Source organism: Pithys albifrons, chromosome 3 (genome assembly GCF_047495875.1).
Source record: "Pithys albifrons albifrons isolate INPA30051 chromosome 3, PitAlb_v1, whole genome shotgun sequence".
In the NCBI taxonomy this organism is placed as follows: Eukaryota; Metazoa; Chordata; class Aves; order Passeriformes; family Thamnophilidae; genus Pithys; species Pithys albifrons.
The window spans coordinates 10,892,726-10,905,309 of NC_092460.1; the positions used below are offsets into that span (position 1 = coordinate 10,892,726).

At 39.7% G+C, this 12,584-nt stretch overlaps 1 protein-coding gene across 1 annotated transcript in view; it reads right to left on the bottom strand.

Annotated features, from left to right (window-relative positions):
• Positions 1–12,584, bottom strand: part of LOC139669757 (netrin-4-like) — a 47,612-nt gene that overhangs the window by 26,444 nt on the left and 8,584 nt on the right. The window contains exon 3 of the mRNA XM_071550462.1: positions 1,184–1,447. Within this exon, the coding sequence (XP_071406563.1) occupies positions 1,184–1,447 (264 nt within the window). The remainder of the gene's footprint in view (positions 1–1,183; positions 1,448–12,584) is intronic.

A 12,584-nucleotide genomic window follows, 5' to 3' on the forward strand; every position in this document is an offset into this window, starting at 1 on the left:
TGTATTATCTGAATCTGATAGTATCACCTCATATAACTGAATCTTAGATTTATTCTACGGATGGAACAAATTCAGAATGATTTTGAAAATATTGTGAAAGTCATACAGTCCTAATTATCTTATAGTATCTACCTCTGAACCTAGAAAAGTTGAAAGGAAGACAATGAATACACATCCCAAAGTAAAATAACCCAAAATATCAAGTGTCCCATATGTCTAAAGGTACAAAAATTAGCTTAGGATGTTTTTCTTGAGTCTATTATGTCAGAGTGCACCAGGCTCTAAAGTTCTAAGGGTTATTTGGGTTTTCAAAACCCATCGCAGAGATGGACAGCCTTCTGGAATCAGTGGAGCCACTGACTAGTTTAAAGTGGTTTGAATTCTGTCTGTGATGTATGCATGCACCTGGATATTTGATTATCTTAATTACAGTTCTCTACACAGTCCTTGCAGTTAAGTCAAAAAGGAGGCAGCAGCATTCCCTCTGAATTGCAGCTGCTGAGTGTGCATACAAATACAACTCATGTCTTCTGCACATCCAGTGTCAGATAAAAGAATAAACAGGGAAGGGCTACCTATGATAAACTATAATTATTTAGAATTTTACTTTTAAAAATATTCTAACTTATTTTAAGGTGCATGGATAAGAGAGTGGGGGAGTGGAAATTATTTTCACATCTGGAACACTGCTGTCTATGTAGTAAAAGTAATAAGAACAGAGAAGGTTGAAAACCTCTAACTGAAGGCTGATACCCTAAGTATGACAGAAGTGCTCATGTCTCACAAACTCAGAAAACCTGAGATTTGAATCTGACACTGAAGTTGTGGTCAGAGTAGATTTTGCATCAAAGATATTAACTTCTGTGCAGTCATATAGGTAGAAGATTTCATTCACTGTATTTGGGGTTGAATCTCTGTTCCAATCACAAAGGCCCTTTCCAATTTATAGGTATCTTGAGTCCAGAGTTTTTAGCAATGAAATTAATATACATAGAACTGCAGAAAGAATTATGGGAAATATTTTCCTGGAGAGGGCGTATGTTTCACTAATATGGACTGACAGTGATGCCCTTTTCTTAGGCTTATGGAAGCTGGGGCAGGATCACACATAAAATATACAGTTAGACTGAGACAGCAGAATCAAGAAGCAAGTCTAGCAAGTTGGGGAATGTCTGGAACTCACCATGTTCTCCATGACTCCCGTCCTGTTGGCCAGCTCACATTCCTCTGCGTGCCCATTGCAAAAGCAGCTTCCCCGGATGATTAGGTCATAAATAGCATAGTGGGCAAACCTCTGAGGTTTCTCTACCAATCCTGAACCATGGCATGGACATTCCTGTCTTTTTAACAAAAGGAGGCGGAGATTGGTGAGTTTCAGGAGATCTTGAGCCTCAGGACTATAGGGGTCTTCGATCTTGTTACTTGGACTTAAGGCACGATAAATCACCTGAAAGAGAGAACATACACATCCCAGAACAGATGCACGACAGCTAATGTCCCAAGATGGTGTCCAGGAAAAAGTAATAGTTCCTGTTTAGAAGACTGTGTAAGCCCGGACTGTTAGCCCTGTCACTTCTTGCAGTTCAGCCAGTATGTGCTACCTTGACAAGGGACAGTTACTTCCTTGTGCTTTTGAGCCAAGTGACAACAGTGTCACTCAGAGAAATCCAAGGTTTATTGGCATAAATGCAGTGCTAATGCAATCCAAATTTCTGTAAGCATTTTAGGAGCATGGATTTAGCATGAGTTCTACAGTCAGGTAAACTAAGGCACTAAGGAGATCTGTGCAAGAAGTGAAAACTGTGATTGGAATTTTTATTTCATCACTTGAACTATGTGCTAGAAAACACAGCTTGGCTTAGAGTGAGTGAGCATTCAGAGAGCCCTCTTTGCAAATAAACCAGATAGTTTATGCCTTAGAAATAGCTACAGTGCAGTGAGCTCAGCAGATCAAAGGTTCTTTGTGCCCACTGGCTGTCTGCAGATTGTTACCTTTTTTTTGTGACAGCGTTTATATTGTTTGATAATTTTCCAGAGCAACAACAGTTTGGTTTTTGAGCATCAGAGTTCTAATTTGGTGTTTAACAGTGACGATCATACTTCGGCAGCGGGACATGTATTTTAGCTCATGCACCAGTCTACCCTCTTTATCTCTCAGGTGTGCTTGTTTCTGTTACTTTTTGGAGATGTTGATAATGAAGGTCTGCACCACAGTCTTTGCCTGTAGAGAGCTGGTTATATCTTTCCCAGCGTTAGATGTGCAAAATCCAATTTGAGAGCTGTTTCTCCTCTGCTTGAGCTTTTCCATCATGGCAGAGGGACTTGCCCTTGGAATTCTTTGGCCCTGCTTTACAAGTGGTCACAGTGTCTGTCTGACTCACTTCTTTAGTGTTAGCAGAGTGAAAGCTTTGTTTCCATAGGGATTCCCTTTTTCTCTCTGGTTTTGTTATTATTTCTTCCTGGTGAACTAACCAATTTAAATACTTGCAGCATGTAAAATACTCTTGCTCCTTTTTGCTTGCAGGAGCCAAAAAAAAGAGCTTGTGGTACATGCCTGGAAGATAGTTCTGCTGCATAGTCATGGAACACGGGGAGACAAATCTCCTTAAGCTGCCAGAATCAGCTGCTGAGCTTTGCACAGAGCTACACCTGGCAGTACCACACCAAAGGCAGTACTACCTTTCCCACCCATCCACAGCTTTTTCTATTTGGTAAGCTCTGTTCCTTTTTTCTTTTCTCTTCTCTTATATTATCAGCTACTTACAAAGCTGCACACAGCCCTGCTCAGTGAGATCAGAGGTGCCCATGTTTTCTTGCTGGATAGAGCTGTGGGCAGATTGCCCAGGTTGTGCAATGCAGGTGCCGACATTCCCCTGACCAATGAAACCATGACAAAATAGCCCAGGCCTTTCCATCCCAATGTCTACATTCCCCTGGTCAATGGAACCATAAGCAAATGGCCCATTCTGTTTTGTCCAGGTGCCCAGCATTCCTCTTACTGATGGATTCACAGGACAAAGACCAAATCTCCTCTGTCCAGTTCCCCTAATCCAGAATGATCTGATCTGTTTAGTGGAAACTGTTATATGAACCCTCTCTCCTTCTTTCCAGTCCCCTGTGGACCACACAGAGGAGTAATGGTTTGTCAGAGTCCTGATCACCTGGTCATATACAAACACACACATCTTCCTCCCATGTTGTCAATGAAACTGAGACCAAAGCAGGGAACTGGATGGAATAGTTCTGTAGAGCCTGCTGAGGTCAGAGATACCAAAGAATGGCTAAAAGTCCTCGTGAAAAATTTTAAATTGGCATAAAACAGAGGAATTGAGGCTAAAGCAGTCTGTACTGTTGCTGGGATTTATAAGCTCTATTCTCACACTTAGCTTTCTTGTCTATGGCTTCCCCAATGTACATGCTTAGTTAAAATGGTATCTCCTTTCAGGATAGCTTTCCACAGGATATCTACCAGATCACTGGCTTGACAACATAAATGCTAGAGGTACTTCACTCCAGAAAAAAAGATGTCTGAAAGAAGGTCATCAGTATGTCTTTAGGTTCTGCAAGATCTGTACTGGTCCTGTCAGTGGCTTCCTTATACAAGGCAGGGCCTGAGGCATAATGTGTCTGTGCCTCAGAGATCCCAGCTGTGAACAGCTACAGATCTCCTCACAGAAGATGGGGAGGAAGGGTGAATGAGGTGAAGAACAAGAGTTTTTACTGAGCCTCTCTGAAGAAAATGAGTGGATAATGGCCAAAATTTTTCTTTTTACTCTGTCTCTGGCAGTATACTTAAGCTTGATAACAATACTCTTGCCTTGTGCTATTAGTAACTGTGAAGGAAATACTGGACACTACTAGAGACCTATTTTGTACATGCCATGGTGAGTTTAAAGAGATGGATTAATATTTTGGGACCCCCAGTCAATTATCTGTCCTCTCCATGTCTTAATTGGCAATCAGATAGCACTGAGTTGTATAGGCAAAAGAACAGCTGTTGTGTGCTCTTCCCTCAGCATAGGGCCATTTGCTTTCACAAAGCTGTATTGTTTTTTCTTTATCTGCTTGACAGCTTGGAATAAGGTTTGGTTTCCTGTGGGCTTTTTGTTTTGAAAATATTTTTATTTCTGGCCTTGCGTCTCTTGAGAGGAGTTGTTTTGGCATTTTCCAGATCCCCTTAGAATGCTGAACATCATTTGGAGTAGAGACATTAATAGCCTGGATGTCCCATAGGGATTGTGGCATCCTTTTAAGGAAAAAAACCAGTATTCCATTCCAGCTGAGGTACAAGAGTTTGCTTGTATGATTAATTTATGGCACATTTCTGTCTAGAACAGGCTCAGTGGTGACACTGGATTTGTTTGTCCTTATTTCTCCCAAGGCAAGTCTTGTTAAGTGTTAAAGATCTGATTTAGGTGACATAACACTAGTGAGGTCTTTTGGGAGTGGCACTTGTAAGTTCTTCTTGGATTCAAGAAGCACTAAGGAATTAACCTTCCTTAACTTTCTAAAAATCAAGGATATTGAGGACTTACTGAAAGAAAGACATTTTGTACTGGTAGAGTGAGAGCAGAGGTCTTGTGCCAATAGAAGCAGGTTTAGGTGAGCTGCCTTTTGCACCAAGGTAGCAGTTCTATTTCACTATTAAATCCCTTTAGCAACATTCTTTCATATATGCATAAAACTGGGAAATAGTATTTCCCTCTCTCTTCCCTTCTGGCTGTTACATTCTCCTTGAGATATTGGTGGTTAAAACCCTTGAGCACTGGGAAGAGCATCATTTAATAACCATCTCTTGCCTAATTTTTAATGTTTGATATTTGATTGGATGTTTCTTCTCACATTAAAGTGTCAGCCATCAGATCTTCCTTAACGTATGTATTGTTCCAGTCTCAAGAATGCTAGTTCTTGAAGAACAGATTAGTATCCATAATTTATTCTTTTTAGTCTACTATATGTATAGATTCAAATAATTCTAGAGTGGGATGAATTTTTTAAAAAGAACTGGGATGTCACCTTACATACTCTGAATTATATTTTCATAAATGCCTAATTTACCTTAAAAAAAGTAATAGCAAAAACCCACAACAAAACCGAAGTCTTATTTCTTTTCTGCACTAAAAATGCATTGTTATGTTTTAAATTAATGTATTTGGATTTATAGTTCCCTACGGTAAAATGACTCTTAAATTAAGAGATAGATTGGTGATAGCTCTATATATTGGTTGATAATTTTATATGATTCAAGGGAAAAAAAGATATTTCTCTAAAAAAGGAGCAGGTGTCATTTTGATCAATGAGTTGGGAATGCAAGTATATGGTCACAGCCCCAGCAAAATTGTTTAGTGTAATTTTCAGCAAGTAACTAGGGCCTCATACTGTTCTGGATTGCCATTGAATTCAGTAGGAATAGGAGGAGTCTGTTTTATGTCCTGGTTTGTTGTGGGTTTTGGTTTTATGTTTGTTTTTGTTTGTTTATTTGTTTTAATGGGTTACAGGTATTCAAGTACTTTGTGGAATGGGAGGAAGATTAGTAAGTTTGTATCTGTAATATTCCCTGAGAATCACTGGAGATGGATGTTCAATACATGCCATCTTAATAAGTTAGATTATAAATGGATCTAAGTATTGCTGGACTTCCAGAGTCATGACCTGTAGGAAGAAACATTCCATCTCTTCACTGTATTTTTTGTTCCTTTTTTTTCAGTTCTCAAGGTTTGTATTTCTAAAGCCTATGAAGTAGATTCCTTCTATGCATATAGATATTTGACTTCTGCCATTCGCAGAAAGGCAGAAATATCATTATTTTTCATTTCTCAGAGATAATGTGTGAGCCTTTAGTTTTCTGTTTTATTCATGTAAAAGACATGAAGAGAGTATAATGAAAAAGAAGTGCTTTCTTTTAATTAAGATGCAAACTTTGAAAAGAGCTTCCCATGATATTCACTGCAAGGTTATTTCTCATCTAATTAAATCATTATCTGGTATCAAGCACTGTCTTTTTTTTTTTTTTTTTTTTTGCTGTAACAGACTGTTCTGAAGTCTTCCAGTTGTTTTCCTAAACATCAGTTTGCAGCTGTCATAAAAGTAGTGTATGCACAGCTGCAGAAGAAAATCTAATTGTTATTTAGTCTTCTAAGAGACACTCTAGAAATCTTTCCACTTCCACTGAATTGAGTGGAAGCGGAAGCTGTTCAGCACCTCTATAGTTTCACCCTTTTTGGAAATATATCCTAGATCCCGAGTTTCCTTTACAATCAGGAGCAGACAGTGGAGCTGAATGCTGAGTAGGACATTCACACTTATCTGTGTATCTGCTATCAAGTGCATATTTGTCATTCTCATTTTCAAAAGTCAGTCAGCTGCCCCTCAAAAAGGCTGCCCTGTCCTCTCCTGACTTTTCTAAGAGCAAGGAAGTCTAAAGAATGCTGCAAGTGTGCAAAGCTGAAAAAGGTGGTCACTATTAGAAGACTTGGTTTGTTGTAAGTTGGCACAGCCTCATGTTGTTTTATCACCAATCAAGAGAACATCTTCATTCCAGAGGCAGTGTCTCAAATTTTTGATTTCTTGCCATAGGTTTTGCTTCTCCATTCTTGAATGCATCTAATTCTGCTTTTTTAACCCGATCTTCCAGCCAGTATTAGTCAGAAAAGATGTGGACACAACACAGGTTCCCCCTTGCAATCTCATAGCCTAAGGTCAAGGAATATTAATCATAAATGGAGGGCAATGCCAATGCATGGTCCCCTACAAAAGTAGATCCTTGTGCAGTACAAGAATTTGATATTACAAATAATCCTTAAACTATGTTGATCACATTGCACACAATCAGGTTAATGAAGTCAGAAATGTCTGTGTGCTTATACTACACCCATCAGAAGGAAGCTGCAATAAAAACTCTCATCAGTTCTAAATCCTTTTCATTAAGAGATTTTCGTGTGAGTTGATTTTGTTTTTAAATGAACAGTAAACAAATGTCTTAGAATTTTTCCTACCCACTGGCATATAGCCCCTGATTTATCTGATGGAGCCCCTTGACTTCCATCTTGTGGTACAGTAGTCCTAACTAAGAAGTAGTCTTTCTCTTGATTGACAGTTTGGAGTACAAAATCTAGCTATTCTCTTAGCCATTAAAAACCCCATTCTGACAATCCATAGAATAGTGGTTTTTAGGCAAGACCCACTGCTTTTTCTGTCCTTTCAGAGAGCCAAACTTAAAAGCCAGTATAGAATGATAACTGTGCATTTGATTTTTTAAAATTTCTTTGATCTGGGTAAACTCAGCTACTACAGAGACAATGACATCTTGAATTTATTCTGTATTCTCCAAATCAGAAAGGGTTGATGTCCCTTCAGTTTGCATTTGCTTTGAGGTTATTCCAGTAATCCACTCACTGTGGCATTAATATTAATATTTAGACAAATTGTATTCCGTAAGTTCAGGTTCTCTGCAGATGTACATCTGTGTAGAAAGACAAGAGTGGTAAGGAGAAGGAGTACCCTCTTTTGAGACAGGTAATGAAGTTGGAGTGCAAAATCTAGATTATTTGATGCAAAACCCTCCAGCTTTCAGTCGGTATAAGGGAATGGGCAAAACTCTTTCCATTCTACATAGCAGCACCTCATATGAAGATGTGCGAACATTTCCACGCTCCCACAAAATGCAGTGTTCTTTTTCATTACGAAGAATGATATTTGCTCTGATATGGCAAAGGGTGGCACAAGGAGTTCTGTGATGCACCAGAGCTCCTGACTGAGAACTGGATTGAGAATGAGGAGACTCACCTCACTCAATTGTCAGGGAAAGTTAAAACAACCCATTCCTATCAGTGTCATCCTGTGTCAACCAGTCTGTGTTCTCATGGGAGAGCATCCATTTCTTGCAAGTGGAGCCACTTATATCTCTAGGTCTTGGTTGAAATCTTACACATGAACAGATTTAGCCAAGTGTGTAATCTCACCATGACAGTGATGTGTGAACAACTGTAGAGCAAACATTTAAGTGTTCTTTTGCCTGGAGTTTGAAATTTACTAAGATTACAGCATTTTAGCCAACAATTCTTTTTCACAATTGAGACTTGGAAAAAAAAGTAATGGCTGCAACTCCATAAAGGCTTTATAAAACACAGTGGGAAGAAAAAATAATTTGCTATCTGCTGCTTTTTATGTTCAGGAAAAGCACAAAATGCAGAAGCACTGCTAAAAAACCCCACTGCTGCATCTTTCTGGGTGGTTTATTACATTCCACATGTTTCTGACATGGCTCATTACAAAGCAGGTCAAAGTAGGACAGTTGGTGCCCTCCTCAAGTTCGCTTGCCAGGGATGGGATTGCTGGACTAGTCTCATCACTTCCAATTCTCTTCAGAGACAAATCCTTGCCTTAATTCTTCCTCCAGGGAAGCAGAGGCTGGCAGTGCAGTCTGCTTGTTTACACTGCTGGTGTTAACTGCTTCCTCTCAACTTGCCTCTGCATTCAATCTGCTCTACAGTTCAAGTTAAAGGAAATGCTGAACAGACAGCCCTAGTCATAACAATCAGGCACTTACCTTCACTAGTGATTAATCTCTTCTGGAATTCTTTCTGGCTGGAAGCCGAAATAACCTGAACATCACACAACTTTGAGAGGCCAGTCCTGATGACTGTTGGACAATTAACTGCAGTGCAAGTCCCTTTCCTTGCATCTTAGCTACTAGAAATTCAACCCTGTGATGTGCTGAGCATGTTTTTTTTTTTTTTCAGTGACCCCACTGCCATATGAGCTCAAAACTAAGAAGTCACTGAAGCCTCAGTGGTGGCCTCTTGAATTATTGATTTTGCCACTTAATGAGGGGGGGGGGTGTGTGTGTGTGCCCCTGCACAAGAGTTCCTCCTCTGTTTATCAAAAGGTTTGGCATGAATACAGTAAAAGAAAAGCCTGAGAAAAGACAGCAAAAAATGTAGGTTCTTGGAACAGGATCACATACATTCCACAGAGAGCCCTCACCCTGGCCTGCTTTGGTGTCTGGATGCAAGTGGTCCCTCTCTGCCACAGCTATTGCTCAGGAAGTCCTTGTGGATGGAGAAAGGCAGCAGAGGCCTTCGGTGTCAGTGCAGAAGAAAAGGTCTTCCATAAGGTTGACTGTGGCTTCTCTCTGAACAAGCTGGTGGCTTTTGAAGTAGACAGAAGTGTGTCCAATCACATGTCTTGATCTGGCATTCACTGAGTGCATTTAGAAGAGTGATTAAACATCTTTTAGCTACAAAGAGGGTCCACTCATATTTGGCAAAAGGCACTACTGGGGACTTCTGTCCCTAAAGAGGTCACCACAGGATACAAAACGGAGAATGAACAGGTCTTCTGTGCAAGGCACACTTAACATGTTGCCATAGAAACCAGTTACTTAATTCAGGCATACACAATTCTTCAAGCCCCCAGTGAATTCCAGTAATGGGTTTATTATATCACACTTCGTTGGTGTCATCTGTCACACAGACACTCACATAAATGAACCAGCCTTTGATTCAAAACTCCCTTCCACGAGCTAGATTCAGTAGGGGAAGGGTCTCCTTTTGGGTCTGGTGGCTAAGAGCAGGTCAGCATTCTGCCCCACTTTGCATGCTAATGTCTTTCTCTCAGGCAAATATCATATTCAATGGAGATGAACATTTGTTTTCATTTCCTGATATTCCAGTTTATTAAAAATATGCTCTTAATCTCTCAGTTCCCCGAGTGCACGTGCTGTCAGGATGCAGGTTCAAACATATCAGTCCCTGTTTCCCCCATATGATGTTTGAACTGTAAGTCACACTAATATCTGGTGCAATGTTTTGGTAATTTCTCCTTTTGTTTGGCCCAGATTTTGATTTATATTAGCTAAAGTGAAGGCTCATTTTAGGCTCCAGGACTATTTAGTAGAGTGTTTTTAAGTTAGAAAAACAGATGGATGGACAAGTAGGTGGAAAGGTCTCAGCTGATGCATAAGGCTCCATGACAATATTCCCTGTACATGCACTTACAGGAGATGAACAGACCTTAACAATGTGGGGTTGATTTTAGTTCATAAACTAATGATGAGGGTCCTGGGGTCTCAGATAGATTCTGTTTGCAAAAGTCCTGTGGGTCTGAACAGAAGTAAGGGATTGAATAAATGCTCAAGTCAAAGAGATAGTAGAAAGTAATCTCCTTCCATTTCTACACAGGTTGTTCCCCAATGCCTGACACCTTTTGTCTCAGGTGTATCTTAACTGAGATGGAATGGAGATGTATGACCCTCTGAGAGGAGAAAAGTAAGGGACAATCCACCAGAGACAAGGAATATATCTCAACTTACTGATACATTATTTCTCTTGTGACATTGTCACATCACTCATCCAAATGTCTTTTGCTTCCATTGTAGTCTCCTAAAATTTTCTCTTCTGCCAGATTTTCCATTCTTCTCCCAGGGAAAGACTTTTTCATGATCTTAGAGGACCACCACAACATGCTGACTCAGGGAGATGCATCTTAGTTTATTCATGTGTGTAGGTTACTGCAGCTCTTCCACCTTCTCCTTTCATACCTACATTGTCAGTTCTGGAAGCCAGAAATGTTGGCCTGAAATGTTGTCTCATTGCATGTCCTAGCATGGGATTTAAACCTAAGTGTTCTCAGTAAGCTCTTTCTTTTTTTGATACCATTTGTTCCCTGTTAAAAAAAGAACTTGTGTCTCTTCTTCAGTTGAGTAAGAGCCAAGAAAAACCTGAGCGTTATGCAGCAGAAAATACTTCAATGCCTTCAGTAAAGAAAATTGGCATTTATCTTGAGCATTAATTAGCATTTAAGTTGAAACAGTTTTGGCCCTTAGCTTGTGATGTGACCCCTTCAGCAATTCAAGGCTAAGCCACAATCAGTAATAGATTCTAGATTGTCAGAGTGAAGGAGAAAAAGAAATAGAGAACACTGAAGAGAATAGTGGTGGGGATTCAATCATCTGTCTTCTAAGTCACTTGAGTCAGTGATTGAGGAGATGCCCTGGTGACACTCGTGACATCTTCAAAATGAGGTGTAAAGTTGCAGTTCTGAGATGCGTGAGCAAATCTCCTGTGAGACTTGTAGTAACAGTAGCAGTGTCACTCAGGCAAACCTGATCAGGTATCACTTTAAATAACTACACTCTGCCTCCCTTTATTTCAATTCACAAAAGAATCTGCTGTGTCACACTGCTGACCTGAAAAGTCTGATGCTTCTGCACCCTTGACATAGTGACATTTCATGGATTGATTAAGAGACCTCTGCAAAGTCTGTCCAGAACTTGACAATCCTTTTGGGTTTATGTACTGTGAAACAGTATTTGTCTTGTTCTCTGTTAAGTTGCCATACAGATTCCTGTGTGTTGCTTTAAAACTTCAACACTCCTCCTGTGGAGGAAGTGATCTCTGTATGTATTCAACTCATGTTCATGAAAGTATTTGGGATTTGGAAGGGTATAACCTGTAAATACAGGACTGTTCTTACTATTACTATTGCTTTCTGACATCTATTACCACAGTGTAACTTGATTAAGCATACACATACTCATTTTAGTGTAGTTGCTGCTCAAGTTGACAGAATCATTTTGACACTTGTAAACACAGGCTTGTGTTGGATTAATGTTTTATTATTTGATTTTTCTGCCATCCACTTCTCAGATTCGTTGTAGCAGCAACACATGGTCTTAATGATAATCCCCACGATTAAGAAAGCACAAAAGCCAACATAGTGAGTGGCAACAGGGAATACTGTACTACAGAAGGAAGAGTTATTTTTTATTTAAGGCCAAGACATTTACCTCAGGCCCTGTATTCTGTCCCTTACTCCACCAGAATTTTCCTGTTTTACCACAAAACACTTCACCTTTTTGTGCTGCTCTTTCCCCATCTGTGAAATGGAAGCAGCACCCTTGTCTGTGTGCTGAGGATCATTAACTGGATCCTGCAAAGTACTTCCAGATTTTTGATTGGAAGGCACACAAGAGTGGAACATTATATTACTTGCCGAGATTCTGTATTGACGTGGCAAATTGTAATCCCTCTACAGAAGACATTTGGATGTATTTGACTTAAATGAATCATCCTAACTGACCAACAGGATTACTACTCCAGAAATGAGGCAGTTTAGCAGTCAAATGATCTGCTCCAGATTTCTAATATGAAGGGATGTTTTTTAGCCTGTTGGACAAAGATAAATTCCGTCTCTCCTTACTGCTGTTTGCCTGTCTTGGGTGTTGTACACTAGTTTCTTTTCATGTGTATTTTGAAGTTTAGTGATGAAACAGAGTTTTTTGAAGCCTATCCGGACCATTCACCTCATCCCTTAGCTTAATTTGCAGCAAAGTATTACTGACAAACCTTCATGATCACTTCCAGACAGGGAAACCTAAAGGATTGTGACTTTTCCATGAAAGAGAGAAGGAAATGAAAGAAAGTGAAAAGAGTCCAGCCTTTACTGTGACGATAGGAATATTTTGTAATCTCCCTTTGTGCCTTTATGTCCTCTCTATAAAGTGATATCAATGAGAGTTACTTTCTTCCCCTTCTAGACTGCTTCAAGACTGATGAATAAAAAGAGTTATAACGAAACTGAGT